This window comes from Mustela nivalis (assembly GCF_964662115.1).
Source record: "Mustela nivalis genome assembly, chromosome: 1".
Classification (NCBI taxonomy): Eukaryota; Metazoa; Chordata; class Mammalia; order Carnivora; family Mustelidae; genus Mustela; species Mustela nivalis.
The window spans coordinates 202871333-202888194 of record NC_139020.1 but is presented as its reverse complement, the minus strand read 5'-3'; the positions used below and the strand labels follow the sequence as shown (position 1 = coordinate 202888194).

Here is a 16862-nt window from a genome sequence, read left to right as displayed (position 1 = left end):
GCAAACCTTAGGAAGATGAAAGCCACAGATGGACAACCTGTTTTCTAAGAAACTGCCTTTTTTTTTAAAAAAAAGATGTTATTTATTTGTCTGAGAGAGAGAGAGAGCACAAGCAGGGGGAGCAACAGAGGCAGAGGGAGAAGCAGGCTCCCCATTGAATAAAAAGCCCGATGCGGGACTCGATCCCAGGACCCTGGGATCACTACCTGGGCCGAAGGTAACCTTTTAACTGAAGGAGCCATCCAGGTGCCCCAAATAGCAGTTATATAAAAAGTGGTTTCAGAGCTTTGAGGGAAGCTGGTGTCTCCGAGGGCTCTGTCCAGGCTGCAGGCTCTTCTGGCCCCGGGGGCATGCTGGGGGCAGGGGGTAGAGTTTTAGCTTGCAAGGTCTTCTCTCCCGCACTGCTAGGACCTGTCTTTTCTTTTTTTTTTTTTTTAAAGATTTTATTTATTTATTTGAGAGAGAGACAGTGAGAGAGAGCATGAGTGAGGAGAAGGTCAGAGAGCGAAGCAGACTCCCCATGGAGCTGGGAGCCTGATGTGGGACTCGATCCCAAGACTCCGGGATCATGACCTGAGCCGAAGGCAGTCGTCCAACCAACTGAGCCACCCAGGCATCCCGGACCTGTCTTTTCAAAGCAGAAATCACCACTCCGGAGTCTTTGAAAGGATTCAGTATTTATTTAGTGCCACTAACATTAATACAGGCCACAGGCAGGGCTGGGTAGTGCGGGGAGCGGGACAGGGCTGCCGCCCTCGCCGGCTACGCTGGGGTCAGTGGGTGACATTTGCCCTGGGTTTGGTTGTGGTCTGGCAGGGGAGCCTGGAGACTCTCCTGTGGGCGGGGGAGGGGGGGGAATGGGGGATGGAGGCTAATGTCTTCCCATTTCCACTTCCCTAGGCCCCAGATGGAGATGAGGAGTCAGAAGACCAGAAGATTGGAGGGCGGCTGTGGCAGGGGCATGGGTTGGGGGATGGGTGGGCTGTTGTGAGCGCCTGGGCCCCTGCGTGCAGGAGGACTGTGACATCGGGCGAGGGCTGGGCAGAAGGTGTGACCGTGTGTGTGCGTGATGTCAGTGCTCTGTATCTGTGGGCGACGTGTTCCCTGCCATCGCCTCATCAGTGTGTGACATTATGGCTATGTCTGTGTGACGTCACTGCATCCACAGGGGACACCACTGCAGTGTCTGCGGACGAGGGATTGCGTGGTGCCGGTGTGGGCCTGTGAGAGAGCATCCGAGGGGGTGGTGGGGTGCGGGGAAGGATGAGTGTGGGGTGTAGGCCAAGGGCACCCACTTTGGCGAGTGTGCGGGGAGTTTGGCCGGCCGTGGCCGTGGCCCTGGCTGCTGGTCCACGCCATGGGTGTCTCGTCCACGCCATGTCCGCAGACTGGCCGGTCGGGGCCACACCTCGGTGCCCAGGGCCTGGAGCCTCCTCAGCCACTAGGACAGGAAGGAGATGGTAAAGGTCAGTGAGACAGACAGAAGGACAAACCTTGCCCGGGCCTGCTTCCTCCCACCCCAGGCCCCGTGTTGCCGCCGAGGACTCTTTGGCTCTTTTGGGGGCCTCCTTCCCCTCAGACTCCTCCTTGTTGAACCTCCCTGCAAGGGTGGGCCTGAGATGTGGGCCTCCTCAGTACACAGATGAAGAGACAGTGGTCAGAGCAGCCACCTGCTGGGCTCCAGACCTTGGCTGCAGCCTGTCGGACTTTTATCTTTGCTTCCCCAAGCCCCAGAGATCCTGGGAGCTTGCCCCAAAGCCCCTGTCCATACCCCCCACCCCACCCCCAGACAGGGCCTCAGTTTCTCTCCTTTGTCTCCACAGAACTAGCTCCCCCCCCCCTCGCAGGGCTAGCCCCTTACTCATTCCCAGGAGGGTTTTTCCAAGGAGCCTGCCTCTCTCTCCTCACACAGTCTCCCTGGCTCCCCAGTGCCCTGCAGACAAGCCAGATCCATTCTACAGGGCATGCAAGGCTCCGCCCACTCTGTCCCTACCAGTCCTCCTCATCGGAAACTCAAGTCCTGCCAGAGTCCTCCAAGACTTCAGGAGGCCTCGCTTGCCACCACCCCCCCCCCCCCCCCCCCCCCGCAGGAGCCAGCAGGCAGTCTGGAATGCCCTTCCCCCTCCTTGGCCTCGCAAAGGTTCCCGTGAGGGGTCAGGGGTTGGCTCAGACGCTGTTTCCTGGTGGGGAGGAGGGGGCCTCAGCCAAGCGCTGCTTCCTTTGGCCCCCTCCCTTCCTTCCCCGGCTCTTCCCTGGGGCCAAATGGCCTCACGTTCCTTGGCTGACTCTGGTCCCCCCTTGCTGGCTCCAGCCTGACCAGGACTCACCCGGCTCCTGCCCTGTCGTATATCCATCCTTCACCCACTCTTGCCTGCCGGATGGCGAGGGAGAGAGTGGTCCCTGGTCATTTCTCAGAGACCAGGCTCCTAAGGCCCCATCATCATCTGCCTGGACCAGCACAGTTGCTCTTGGCCTGGTCTTTGGCTGTGGCCTTCACCCCCCCAAAAGCGACTAGAGGGTGCCTATGGACCCCTGAGTCCAGTCACATCCTTCCCTGCTCACTGCTGTCCCAAAGCTCCCAAAGTTGTCACCGCAGCCACAGGCCCTGTGTGACCCGCACTGCCCCCCCCCGCAACCTCCCCCCACTTCCTACTCACCCCCTGGATCGCTCTGCCCAAGCCACACCACCTCCTCACCAGGCCCAGCCCTGTCTCAGGGCCTTGGCTTGGGCTGTGCTCTCCACCTGGTATGCCCTTCCAGGGACACCCCATCCCCCACGACCCCTTCCTCTAGTTCTCTGCCCCGACCGGCATCACCCGCATGCAGGACTGAGAAGCCTGCCGGGCCTCCTGTGGAAAATTCTTTTTTTTTTTTTTTTTTTTAAAGATTTTATTTATTTATTTGACAGACAGAGATCACAAGTAGGCAGAGAGGCAGGCAGAGAGAGAGAGAGGAGGAAGCAGGCTCTCCGCGGAGCAGACAGCCCGATGCGGGGCTCGATCCCAGGACCCTGGGATCATGACCTGAGCTGAAGGCAGAGGCTTTAACCCACTGAGCCACCCAGGCGCCCCTCCTGTGGAAAATTCTATCCTTACACTGCCTCATCCCAATTCTGCCTCACCCACCAGCAAGGGGCCCTACAACAAGAGCTCAGGCATCTGGTCTACCCTCCGTCTGCCCCGCTGGACCGGGAGCCCCACTAGACCCCTGCCTATTCCTCCTGGTGTCCTCAGCACCCAGCAGCTGCTCCAGACACAAATGGGCTGAATAAAGGAACCAAATCACAATCGTGGTGGCAATGAACTTGAGTGACACTCGCTGTGTGGCCAGCTCAGAGTCAGGGCCAGACTCCCCATCTGCAAACTTCCACACTACAGTTGTTGAAGGAGAGAAGGCTAGGCGAGGACAAAGCACCAGTGGGACACCCTGCCACTGCCCCTGCCCCTGGGTGGGGCCTGTGGGACCTTCTTCCAGAAAGCTGCCCAGCTCTCTAAATGTGAATGCTTTGCCAGAGGGAAAGCCAACCTTGGCTTGATAACGGCCAGGCCTCCAGGATCCTGAGGGTCTTCTCTAGCATACGAAAATCCTCCTGAAACCTCCCTTTTCCTGACCTCACCCAGCTCCCAAGTATATAACCAGCCACCCCATCCTGGTACAGCGGCTCTTTCTGCTCAGGGCTCCTGTCCCCCTGGTTTTTGTTTTGTTTTAATTAAAAAAAATTTTTTTAATTATGTATCTATTTATTTTTAAAATTTATTTGATAGACAGAGATTATGAGTAGGCAGAGGGGCAGACAGAGAGAGAGGGGGAAGCAGGCTCCCTGCTGAGCAGAGAGCCCAATGCGGGACAGCCCGATGCAGGACTCAATTCCAGGATGCTGGGATCATGACCCGGGCTGAAGGCAGAGGCTTTAACCCACTGAGCCAGGCGCCCCTGTCCCCCTGTTTTAATAAAACCACCATTTTGCACCAAAGACATCTCAAGAATTCTTTCTTTGGGGCACCTGGATGGATCAGTGGGTTAAAGCCTCTGCCTTTCGGCTCGGGTCATGGTCCCAGGGTCCTGGGATGGAGCCCTGCATCAGGTTCTCTGCCTGGTGGGGAGCCTGCTTTCCCTCTCCCTCATCCTGCCTCTCTACCTACTTGTGATCTCTTCTGTCAAATAAATAAAAAAGAATTATTTCTTGGTTGGTGGCTCCGGACCTCACCCCACCGAAGAACCTCACCTATATTCTCAAACCGCCTCACAACTCTTGCCTTATCCAGCCCCCGGGCCCCGAAACCAGTATTTACTTATTTGTCTTTACGTTGCTTGTGTGTGTTTAACTATCCACAGGACGCAGTCTTGTCAGGGAAAAAGGAAAGAGCCGCTGTACCAGGATGGGGTGGCTGGTTATATACTTGGGAGCTGGGTGAGGTCAGGAAAAGGGAGGTTTCAGGAGGATTTTCGTATGCTAGAGAAGACCCTCTTGATGCACTTGCCATCAAGAAAGAATGACTTAGGGGCGCCTGGGTGGCTCAGTGGGTTAAGCCGCTGCCTTTAGCTCAGGTCATGATCTCAGGGTCCTGGGATCGAGTCCCGCATCGGGCTCTCTGCTCAGCAGGGAGCCTGCTTCCTCCTCTCTCTCTGCCTGCCTCTCTGCCTACTTGTGATCTCTGTCTGTCAAAGAAATAAATAAAATCTTTAAAAAAAAAAGAAAGAAAGAAAGAAAGAATGACTTAAAAGGGTCCACGGGAAAACCAAGACTTTGTGTTCTGGTCCAGCTGATGGGAGGGTCCTGGGTTGGCCCTGGCTTTGGGATGGCGGCGACAGCTGTAAGTGGGAGCATGTTAGCAGCTCAGAGACTGACTGCATCAAGGTCAGGAGTAAGAGTGGAAAAGGAAGGCCCTCTCCTGATCAGAGGGTGTCGGGGGAGCTGAGTGATTGGTGCTGGACCTCAGCCCTGGCCCCTGACCGGAGGCATGTAAAATTCTGATGATGTGATTCTACAGCCTGTGGTTTGCCTACGCTAGCCCACCCAGGAGCTGGCCTCACTGGGACGCCAAGCCAGAGCCGATGGCCGCTTTCTCAGGGAGAAGGTGAATCAAGACTGGAGCACAGAGGGCCAACGTCCCTTCCTGAGACCTGGCAGAGAGAAGCAGGAGGGGCCCTGCTTTAAGTACTTATTGTTTTCTCTGTGGAGGGACGTCTTTGGGGGTAAACAATGTCAAAAGCTTCCCCTTTCTCCACCTGGGACTGGTCTGGGCTGGGAGCCTGGCTCTGGCCCTGACTCACTGACGCATGACCCCAGGCTGGTCACTTCCCTGGGGCCACAGTTCCCTCCTCTGAAAAGTGGGGATAAGAATAGAACCTCCTTCCTTGCCATGTTGGCTTTGGGCCAAGATGGAGAGAGGAAAACTGTTTGCTTGGAGCAGGGTCTTCTCTCCATCCTCCTGCTTCCCTCCCCGTGGACTGCCTGAGGCTGAAGGATTTCTCCCAGACGGAGCCATCCAGAACGGAAGGGAAAGTGTTGTGAGGAGGTGAGCTCCCCGTCAGAGGGCGTATGTAAGAGGAGCCATAGAGGAAATGGAGCTGGATGTGGAGGACTACCCCCACCCCGATTTGAAGACAACCCTCTGGAAGTCAATTTGTCCCCAGGCTGAGATAGACCAGGCTGACCACAGCCTTGCTGGCAGAGCTACGGGAGAGGCACAGGCTTGGGGTTGGCAGAATTTGACTTAAAATCCCCGGTGTCGCCCGGAGCCCAGGGTCCTAAACTGTGAATGGCAGTGCCCTTCCCAGACTCCTTGCCCAGCGATATGGTACTGCGCGGGGACCGTAGCCACCATCTGGGAGGGAAGAACAGGATGTTCTCGAGGCGGTGGCCTGAGTCACCTTCCCTGTGATGCACAGGCTGTACTCTGGGAGGGGGCATGGGGGGGCAGGGTACAGACACAGAGTCCTGACCTGAGTCTGTGCACATGTGCCTCGATGCGCCTTGCTGCAATACCCAGCCCCTGGCTTTACATGCCTGTGGACAGCACTTCACAGTTAGCGAAGAGTTTCCATGCCCTTGATTTCAGAGACCTCTGTTTTTGTAGCGGTTAGAAAGAGAGGCTCAGAGGGGTCTCTGCGCTGCTGCTGCTCCCCCTCCTCCCTTCCTTAGCTCCAGCCAACCCCCATCCCCCAGCCTGGCCTCTGAGCCTTTACCCTGGCTCTTCTCATCATCCAGAGCGCTGTATCTTCTGCCCTCACCCAGACCAGCTTGGGCCCATCCTCCAGCTCAAAGGCCTCCTCCTCACCGAAGCCCTCTCTTGCCGGCCTGGAGTCCAAGAGCCTGGGTTCGAGTTCCCAGCTCTGCCACTCCCCGGCTGTGTTACCTGGGCCACGGCGCACACCTTCTCTGTGCCTCATTTTCCTCATCTGGAAAGTGGGAGGTGATGACAGTGGCTTGCCCACTGATTAGGGTTGTGAGGGTTCAGGGAGTTCAGCTGGCGAAGTGCTTCCGACTGTGCTGAACTCACAGTAAGCCGCCCGTAACTGTAGGCTCTTGGGCTCTCTTTTCATGGCTCCTTCGCTGTTTCTTTCACCCCTTAATGAGGGAGTTCCATGAATGGGTCTGCATGGGTCTTAGTCATGACTATGTTCCCAGGACCCAGCATAGGGCCTGGTAGACAGCCAGCACTCAATTAAGGAAGCACCTAGTGCGAGATGAGCCTCCTTCCACCCCTAGTTCTCTTCCCAGCCTCCCCGGAAGCCCTGAGACTGAACTATCTCAGTCTGCACAGTGCCTTACCTGGGTGGGGCTACAGCATTGCCTACAGGCCTCTGGGATTCCAGGATCCTTCTCTTGAACTCCTCCAGGACAGCTGGGTCTGTGGCGAGAGGGAGGGGTCAGGTTCAACCAACCGCCCCAACCCTGGGCGAGGGGTGGCGCAGCAGCCCCAATAGCAGGGCTGAGATGGGAGAAGAAGCAGAAAGGACCATCCCCGAATGCCTTCCTGGCCCTGCTTTCTGTCACTCACCGATGGGCTGGCGGTTGGGGACAGGGGCCACAGGTCTTGGCATAGGCATCGGCTGTGACTGTAGGAAGAAAGATGGTGGGAGGTTGGCAGAAGTCGGGACCCCTGAACCAGAATCCCATGGAGCCTCCTGCTCCTTTATGCCCTTGGATGCTTGGGTCAGAGTTCCTTCCAGGGCGGGGAAACAGACCCGGGAGACAGATACCCATATTAATGGGTGTACGTGCACCCACCTGCCCTTAAGGGACTGGGAACTCTGGAAGCCGGCTTTCCTTGGAAGCCTCCCAGAGAGCTTGCTGGAGCTTACCTTGGTCTCCCCTACAATCTTAGTTTCAACCCGACCCCAATTCATGACCCCAACTGAGTGCATCCACCCAACACGGGACCCAGCCCCACTCTAGGCTGAAGCTGACTCACTCTGTAAACTCGCTGCCTTCTCTCCAATGACCCTGAACCTGAAATCCAAAGCCAGCTTTAAACTCAATCACCTAAAATCCAAATCCAACATGAAAACAGCACTTTCTTTAGACTCAAACCCTGACCTAAACCCAATCCCCATGACAAACCTGATCAAAGGTCATAACTTGACATCCAACTCGGACCCCAACCTGTTCCTTAGACCTGGGTGCCATGAAAAAAACACTCTGAGCCTCCTTCCCCCAGCCCAGCCCTGGACGCCACCACGGCCACCCAGAAACACTTTCCCAATACCACACTCACTCCAACTCAACTTTAGACCTTAGACTTTACCTCAAATGGAACCTCAACCCAGCCCCACTCCAAAATGAGCCCCTGTGCAGTTTCTACTCTATACCCAGCCCTGACCCTCACCCCTCCCCAGGTCCCCTTACCCTAACTCAGGGTCACCCAGTCTTTCATTTCAAATATATTCCCAGGCCAGCCCAATTCAACCCTCAGTCAGCAACCCCAAACCCCAATCAATTTCAACTCCTAACCCATGGTCAGCACCAATCCTAATCCTCATGCCCACAAAATCCTAAATCCACCCTTGGTCCCAAACCTCTAATCATCTCTAGCCCCACCAGTCACCTTTGCTCAGCTGAGCTTCAACTCCAACTTTGGGGGCTCCACTCAACCGAACAGAAGCCATTGAGATCCTGCACCCAATGTTAAACTCACTGGTCGCCCTGCACGTGACCCCTGGCCTGACTTTCAACCTTTCCCCACAATCCAAACTCAGCACAACCCCAATTCTAAGACTCACGTGATCTTCAATGGAACCCTAACTTTAATTCAAACCAACCCTAAACACGGTGGTCACTAAGAACTCACCTTCACCTAAACACAAGCCCTGCTTCGCATCACGCCTTCCTCTAGACCAGCCTTACTTTTCAGCGTCACTGCCAACCCCCACTTCATGGCTCCTGATCTGTCAACTCAGACACTTCCCCACCCCGACACCAACCCTCCATGAATCCCCCGTCCTTACCCTGAACCAATCTGGAGGCCCACCAGGCACCCTAAACTCAATCCCAATCCTTAATCCTTTCTCCATGTTCTTCCAAACTCAACCCCAATCCTGTGTCATTGACACTCTCAAGTGTGGTAAGTAACCAGACCTAGACTGCAAAGCTCACCTCAACGCCCTAAGACATCACCACCAACACAACCCCCAGACCTGACCCCAGTGCAACCTGAGTCCGGTGCCCTCTAGCCCACCTTGGCCTTGATGCAGGTGTCCAGGGTGGAGCTGCTGACGGCCAGCTGCATTTTGAGCTGCTCTGCCTCCTGCTTCTTCTCCTCCAGCAACTTGGCCATGTTGTCCCGCTCCTTCCGTAGTGCCACCTTCTCCTCCAGGGCGAGCTGTGTCTGCCGGGCACATTCGGCCTGGAGCTTGGCCTCCCGGGCCTGGGCCTCCTTCTGCACCTTCTCCTTGGCCTCCTGACTGGCCCGCAGGGCCTCCTCGACCTCCGACTTCTGGCGCTGGATGTCCGAGTTCTCGCGGGCCACACGCTCTATGCCAGCCCGCAGGCTCCGGGCCAGCTCCTCCACCTTGGTGCTCATGAGGGTGGGCATTTGGTCGCAGCTTCTCCGGGCAGAGGCTATTTCTGAGCCAAGGGGATGGTACAGGTTATAGCCCATCGAGTCCAGGGTACGGGGGATAATGGAGTCCCTCCAGAGGTTACGCAGCTCCATCTCAAACTTGTCCTTGTCCAGTGGGAGGCAGAGGGCCTGCACCTTCTGCAGGCGGTCCTCAGCCAGCTGTCGCTCCTGCTGCTGCTGCTTCTGGACCTTGCCACACTCAGCCAGCTTCTCCTCCACCACTCCCTTGCTCATCGTCAGACCCTGCTTGTCTTTGGTGCATACTTCCTTCTCCTTGGCCAACTCTACCTCCAGCGTCTTGGCTTTATGGTTCAGCATGAACAACAAAGCTATAGAGACATGACAAGACATCTCTGAAAGGGTGGGGGTTGCCAGGAGACTTAGCACACTGGTGCCCTACTACCCAGACCAGACCACTCACCATCGCAGCTCTTGTTGGTCTCCTTAAGTTGCTCTTGGCATTGCTTCTCACTCAAGATGATGGCCGCCATGTATGGTTGGTTGCTCACGTAGGTCATCTAATGGGAGGGGACATAAGACAGAGCTCACCGTCCAGCACCCGTGGGTCCCCCTTGCTCCTGGTTTGCCCAGACCCTTTGGGCTGGGGCCCCAGATCCCACACGCGGTTGGCCTGGGTTGGTCCAGTTTACAAGGGCATGACTCCTATATAGGGGATGCTGGTTGGATCTTTTTTTTTTTCTTTTAAAGATTTTATTTATTTATTTGACACAGAGAGATCACAAGTAGGCAGAGAGGCAAGCAGAGAGAGAGAGGAAAAAGCAGGCTTCCTGCCGAGCAGAGAGCCTGATGTGGGACTCGATCCCAGGACCCTGAGATCATAACCTGAGCTGAAGACAGAGGCCTAACCCACCGTGCTGGTTGGATCTTTAAAAGTCGTTACAGTTAATACTATATGCTAATAATACTTCTTATTTATTTTTTTTTAATTTTTAAAGATTTTATTTATTTATTTATTTGACAGAGAGAGAGAGCCCAAGCAGGGGGAAGGACAGAGGGAGAGGGAGAAGCAGCTCTCTGTTGAGCAGGGAAACAGATGCAGGGGTCAATCCCAAGACCCTGGGATCATGACCTGAACTGAAGGCAGATGTGTAACCAACTGAGCTACCCAGGTGTCCCTGGTCAACTTCTTTTTGACAAGGATGCTGTTAGGAATTGAATTGTATCTCCCCATTCATAAATGGAAGTCCTAACCCCTGGTACCTCAGAATATGACTGTATTTGGAGATAGCATATTTAATGGTGTGATTAAGTTAACATAAAGTCATTAGGGTGGGCCCTTATCCAATATGACCGGTGTCCTTATAGGAGGACATTTGGACACCCAGAAATCCACAGAGGGAAGATGACATAAAGACACAGTGAGAAGGTGGCCATCTGTAAGGCAAGGAGTGGGCCCTGCTCCTGTAATCAATTCTTCCCTCCTAACCCTCCAAAGAAATTCACATCTTGACCTCGTTTATGTGTGAAAATAAATTTCCATTGTTTAAGCCACCCAATTTGTGGTACTTTGTTAGTAAGGCAGCCCTAGAAAATTAACAGAGGTTGCAAAATCATTCCATGGGGAAAATAAAGAGTCTTTTCAACAAATAGTGCTGGCATAGCTAGATCGCCACATGTTAAGGAATGAATTTGAACTCCTACCTCACACCATATACAAAAAATTTACTCAAAGTAGCTCAACGACCCCAATATAAGAACTAAAACTGTAGAGCTCTTTTTTTAAAAAAGATTTTATTTATTTATTTGACACACAGAGAAAGATCACAAGTAGGCAGAGAGGCAGGCAGAGAGAGAGAGGAAGAAGGCTCCTTGCTGAGCAGAGAATCCGACGAGAGGCTCAATCCCAGGACCCTGAGATCATGTGGGGCTCGATCCCAGGACCTTGAAATCATGACCTGAGCTGAAGGCAGAGGCTTTAACCCACTGAGCCACCCAGGCGCCCCTATAGAACTCTTTAGAAGAAAACAGAGGTGTTAACTCTGCATGACTTTGGATTTGGCAATGGTACCTTTATTTCTCTCTTTAAGATTTTATTCATTTATTTGGTAGAGAGAGAGCACAGAGCAGTGGGAAGGGGCAGAGGGAGAGGGAGAGGGAGAAGCAGACTCCCTGCTGAGCAATTGCTCCCCCCTCCCCCGGCAATGGTTTCTTAGATGTGACACCAGAAGCACAAACAAGGAGAAAAACAGATAAATTGGACTTCATCAAAATTAAAGATTTCTGGGCTTTAAAGGATTCTATCAAGGGAAAAGACTATGGAATCACTATATCATATAGCTGAAACTGACATAACATTATGTGTCAACTCTACAGGGAGAAGACAACCCAAAGATGGGAGAAAATATTTGCAAAGAATGTATTTGATGATAGGACTAGTATCCGGAATATATAAAAGTAAATTCTTATGGATCAATATAGAGAGATAACTTGGGGCGCCTGGGTGGCTCAGTTGGTTAAGTGGCTGCCTTCAGCTCAGGTCATGATCCCAGCGTCCTGGGATCGAGTCCCACATCGGGGCTCCCTGCTCAGCAGGGAGCCTGCTTCTCCCTCTGCCTCTGCCTGCCACTCTGTCTGCCTGTGCTCACTCTCTCTGACAAATAAATAAATAAAATCTTTAAAAAAACACACAAACTTTCACATACATGTTTATAGCAATCACTGAGGGATGGGAACAATCCAAGGGTCCATCAATGGGTGAATGAACAAAATGAGGTCCATCCACAGAATGGAATATTACTCAGCCATAAAAAGGAACAAAACCGTGAAACATGCTACAATGTGGGCGAACCTTCAAAACGTCATTTAGAAACAAGATGGGATCAGGAGGGGGACAAACTGTAAGAGACTCTTAATCTCACAAAACAAACTGAGGGTTGCTAGAGGGAGGCCGTAGGAAGAGGGTGGTGGGGTGATGGACATTGGGGAAGGTAAGTGCTATGGTGAGTGCTGTGAAGTATGTAAGCCTGTCAGTTCACAGACCTGTACCCCTGGGGCTAATAATACATTATATGTTAACATAAATAAAAAATTAAAAACCAAACCAAACCAAACCAAACCAAACAAAAAACATCATTTAGTATGACTCCTGTTGTAGGATCCCATTTATACGAAACGTCCAGAACAGGCAAATTCATAAAGACAGAAAGCAGTGGTTGCCAGGAGCTGGGGGAGGGGGAGGCTGGGGAGTGACTGCTCATGGGGATGGGGTTTCTTTTCCAGAGTGATGGAATGTTCTAAAATCAATTGTGAATCACTCTGTGAAGGTGCTCAAAATTGTTGAACTATACACTTTTAATTAGGTGAGCTGTAGAGCATATGAATTATATTTCCATAAAGCTGTTTTTCCTTTAAAGATTTTATTTATCTATTTGACAGAGAGAGTGAGTGAGATAGAGAATATGAGTTGGGGGAGGAACAGAGGTAGAGGGAGACGCAGACTCTCCACTGAGCAGGAACCCTACTTGGGGCTCGACCCCAGGGGGGTCGATCCCAGGACCCTGAGATCATGACCTGAGCCGAAGGCAGAGGCTTAACCCACTGAGCCACCCAGGTGCCCCAATAAAGCTGTTTTTTTTTTTTTAAGATTTTTTTTTAAATTTATTTATCAGAGAGAGAGGTGGGGGAGAGAGTGAGCACAGGCAGACAGAGGCAGAGGGAGAAGCAGGCTCCCTGCCAAGCAAGGAGCCCGATGTGGGACTCGATCCCAGGACGCTGGGATCATGACCTGAGCCGAAGGCAGCTGCTTAACCAACTGAGCCACCCAGGCGTCCCAAGTTCTTACAATGTTGCAAGGTGTGCTTTCCAAGCTTTGGAACAGAACCCTCTGCAGTGGGCACCTGGGTGGCTCAATCAGGTAAGTGTTATGATCCCAGGGTCCTGGGATCGCGCGCGTCCCACATCAGGATTCTTGTTCAGCTGGGAGCCTGCTTTTCCCTCTGTCTGCCGCTCCCCCTGGTTGTGCTCTCTCTCTTTCTCTCTCTCCGTCAAATTAATTAATTCATTAATTAATATCTTTTTTAAAAAAGATTTTACTTATTTGACAGACAGAGATCACAAGTAGGCAGAGAGGCAGGCAGAGAGAGAGGGGGAAGCAGGCTTCCTGCTGAGCAGAGAGCCGAGGAAGGGCTCAATCCCAGGATCCCGGGATCATGACCTAAGCCAAAGGCAGAGGCTTTAACCCACTGAGCCACCCAGGAGCCCCCATTAATTAATATCTTAAAAACAAAAGCAGAAACCTTCTGCAGAAATATAACAGGTAAAGCAGTGCAGAATGTGGAGGGTTTGTCTTCCTGTCATTCCTTGTCCTTATTCCTTTGGAAGCGGGTTGTGTGCTAATGCCCTGGGCTCAGGGGGAAGGCAGGAATTGCTCTGGATGTTCTAGTGACTTTTGCTTTAAAAAAGCCGCCGAAGAAGAAGATCTGGAGGTTTCGATAACATGCGCCGATCCAAAAATGAAATGAGAAAGAGGCTTTCTTCCTGGTGGAGGAAGCGAAAAGAGGAGGTCTCTGGGTGCTCCTTCTGGACCGCAAGTGCCAGGTGAGGGTCCCAGCAGCTTGACCCAGGCAGGGTGGAGCAGACCCTAAAAATAGCACTGAGTTAGAGGCACCTGGGTGGCTCCGTCATTAAGCATCTGACTTTGAATTGGGTCATGATCCTAGGGTCCTGGGATCAAGCCCCACATGGGGCTGCCTGCTCAGCGGGGAGCCTGCTTCTCCCTCTCCCACTCTCTCTGCTTGTGTTCCCTCTCTCACTGTATCTCTGTCAAATAAATAAATAAAATCTTTTTTTAAAAAATCACTGAGTTAAATTCTCTTTTCACTTCCAGGATCTCGGGGCCAGAAGTATAGTTGCCCCAGCAGAGAATTAAAGAAAAATCACTTTTCTTAGCATGGCCAGGACTAGGGAATACCAAGATTCACTGGCTACCTTTGGACACTTGGGGCTGCCGTGGCATGGGTAGGGTGGGGAGCATGCACCCTGAAACTAGAGAACCTCCAGTGGCCTTGGAGAAAATCCCAAGAGGTTCCAGCTCAGAGAAATTTGTCAACACGAGGGAGAAAAAAAAAAAACAAAAAACAAAAAAACAAACAAACTGTGATTTTCAAATGCTGTATTTGTAAAGATGCAGATTCTTGGGTTTCTAAAATTCTACGATGGGAGGAGTTTAGGGTCCTGGGATGTGTGTGAGTATCTAAAACTTTATGATCTTAGAATTCCTGATAGCCCCTGGACCAGACCACTGTGTGTCTCCTGGAAGATAGAAATGGGCCAATTCCTGGGGAACTGGGAAGTCTGAGGGGGCACGTCCTGGCCTGGAAGCTGGTTCAAAGGGAAACACAGCCCCATTCTGGGATCCAAGGGGGGACCTGACTTATTCTGGGGACCTGAGGGGGACCCACCTTGCTCTGGGATCTGAGACAGGGAGACATTGACCTACTCAGGGCAGGTGTGAGGGGGGCCGAGCACGTCTTTCCTGGACGGTAGAGAGGGCTGGGTGGTCTGAGGCCCCAGCAGAGGCCTTTTCTTCCTTCCATTCTCCCCCTACCCCCCACCTCAGCCAGCATGTGGGGGGAAACTGAGGCTGCCTCCATCCAGCCTTCCCCTCTGGCCCTCGCATCGCTCACCCCATTCTGCTGAGACCCAAGGAATGCAGCCCCAGCCTCAAGGTCTCCCAGAGAAAGCACATGTGTGAGAAAGCGGGAGATTATCTTGCCAGGGGCATAGGACATGAGCTGGGGGAGCAAGAAGGTGGCAGTCTCCTCTAGATGCTTGGGAGTGCCACCAGGACCCTTCCCTGGGGCCGCCCACCTCTGCCCTGCCCCCAGCCCCCAAGCTGCCTTCCCCAACTCAGGCTTTCACTTCCCCCTCCTCAAAAGGGTTTGGAACTTCTCCTTACCTCAAGGGACTCAATGATGAGATACTTCTAAAGTGGACACCCAGCACAAGGCAAATGGAAACTGTTCATACTTCTTCCTCAGTAAGCACCGAAAGTGCTGGGTTTTTGTTTAGCTAGTTCTCTCTTGCTGGTATGTGCGGGCACATTCTGAATGCTTTATGTGTAGGAGGTCATGGGCCCAGGGCTGCTGCCAATCCACAGCCAGGATGCCCAGTGAAACTTAAGTTCCAGATAGAGGGGCGCCTGGGAGGCTCAGTGGGTTAAGCCTCTGCCTTCAGCTCAGGTCATGGACTCAGGGTCCTGGGATTGAGCCCTGCATTGGGCTCTCTGCTCAGCGGGGAGCCTGCTTCTCCCTCTCTCTCTGCCTGCCTCTCTGCCTACTTGTGATCTCTGTCTGTCAAATAAATAAATAAAATCTTTTTTTAAAAAAGTGCAGCTAGATAGTGAATACAGAGGTGCCTGGGTGGCTCAGCTGGTTAAACGTCTGCCTTCAGCTCAGGTCATGATCTCAGGATCCTGAGATCAAGCCCCACATCTGGCTCCCTGTTCAGAGGGAAGTCTGCTTCTCTCTCTCCCTACTGCTTGTGCTCTCTCTCTATATATATCAAATAAATAAATAAAATCATTAAAAGAAAACAAGATAGTAACTACATTCTTTTTTTTTTTTTAAGGTTTTATTTATTTATTTGACAGAGAGAGATCACAAGCAGGCAGAGAGGCAGGCAGAGAGAGAGGAGGAAGCAGGCTCCCGGCTGAGCAGAGAGCCCGATGCGGGGCTCGATCCCAGGACCCCGGGACCACGACCTGAGCCGAAGGCAGCGGCTTAACCCACTGAGCCACCCAGGCGCCCCAGTAACTACATTCTTTTAGGATAAGTATATCCCCAATATCGTATGGGACATACTTGTACTAACGAACTACACATGGCTTATCCACATGGGCTCCTCACATGACACAGAGGGTCTATGACTGCCTCTGGCTCCTGGACAAAGGCACGGGAGCTCAGATTGGGGAGGGGGACCTACCCAGAGCGCCCAGGGAAGGCGTCTGGCCCGTGGCCTTACCAGGTCAGCCTGACACTGGCGGAAGCTGGCGTTGATCCTGTCCAGGTCACGGCGGGCGCCCAGCAGCATCTGCGAGTTGGTCTCCTTGGCGCGGGAGGTGAGGTTGAGATCCTTGGACAGGTTGGCCTGGGAGGCCGTGAGCTCCACGACCTGGTTGTACAGGCTCTCGGCCCGGCGCTCGGTGGCCTGCAGGTTAGATTCCGTGCTCACGTGCACGTTGCCATAGACCATGAAGAGGACGAGGCCCAGGATGATCAGAAACTGAATGAGTGAAACAAAGAGGAAGAAGTAGCGCAGGTAGTACCAGCAGTCCCTCGGACTGCCCCCTGCCCGAGAATAGGGTCCTCCGTGCTCCATTGCCAAGCCCATCTCTGCCTGGGGCCCGCGGTGCTGTTCTGCTGGTTGGCCTGCGTTGGGTGGCGGCCGCTGCCCCTTGTGCTCACCCTGCCATGGAGCGGGGGGAGTGTTTATATTACTCCTCTTAATACTTCCTCTGCCTGGCTCCTTCCTGACCAGGAGGAAATGGGGGCTGTGGGTTATCACAACACTCCCACCCTGGCTGTGAAGGGAGGAGCCGGGGCGCTGCTGGGTTTCTGATAGTCCCTGGGTGGGGCACCAGCTGGGTGACGGGGTTGGGGGGACTTCTTTGGCTCCTCGGAGCCTCAGTTTCCCCACCTGCCCTTGCTCCGTGCCAAGCACTATCCTCACTATTCTCAGCACTGGCTGCATACTGTCTCCTGTCATCGACCCCTGTGGAGTGGAGGAGGAAACTGAGGCACAGGGAGGCAAAGGGACCGTCCCTGGGTCTGGCGCTGT

The 16862-nt window shown here is 53.2% G+C and overlaps 1 protein-coding gene across 3 annotated transcripts; it reads right to left on the bottom strand.

The window, feature by feature from the left end:
* Nucleotides 1–658: 658 nt before the first annotated feature.
* Nucleotides 659–16551, bottom strand: PLVAP (plasmalemma vesicle associated protein). 3 transcript variants are annotated; one of them, XM_082709646.1, is made up of 6 exons: nt 16047–16551; nt 9487–9583; nt 8682–9394; nt 7005–7062; nt 6776–6854; nt 659–1441 (listed from the first exon to the last, which is right to left on the bottom strand). In XM_082709646.1, exons 1-6 carry the CDS (start codon nt 16413–16415, stop codon nt 1435–1437), a joined length of 1323 nt encoding a protein of 440 aa, XP_082565772.1. In that variant the 5' UTR covers nt 16416–16551; the 3' UTR covers nt 659–1434. The 3 variants fall into 3 exon arrangements, with proteins under 3 accessions (XP_082565772.1, XP_082565771.1, XP_082565773.1); XM_082709645.1 differs by having other exon boundaries at nt 8682–9418; nt 16047–16515; XM_082709647.1 differs by having other exon boundaries at nt 8682–9367; nt 16047–16515.
* Between the last annotated feature and the right edge of the window lie 311 nt (nt 16552–16862).

What these genes read in the sequence shown, in the direction of transcription:
- PLVAP (XM_082709645.1), bottom strand. Translation starts at nt 16,415, where the DNA reads ATGGGCTTGGCAATGGAGCACGGAGGACCCTATTCTCGGGCAGGGGGC. An exon ending in GCCAGTGTCAGGCTGACCTG is followed by an intron (nt 9,584 to 16,046) that starts GTAAGGCCACGG and finishes CCCTCCCATTAG; the next exon opens with ATGACCTACGTGAGCAACCA. An exon ending in CCCCAACCGCCAGCCCATCG is followed by an intron (nt 6,855 to 7,004) that starts GTGAGTGACAGA and finishes CTCTCGCCACAG; the next exon opens with ACCCAGCTGTCCTGGAGGAG.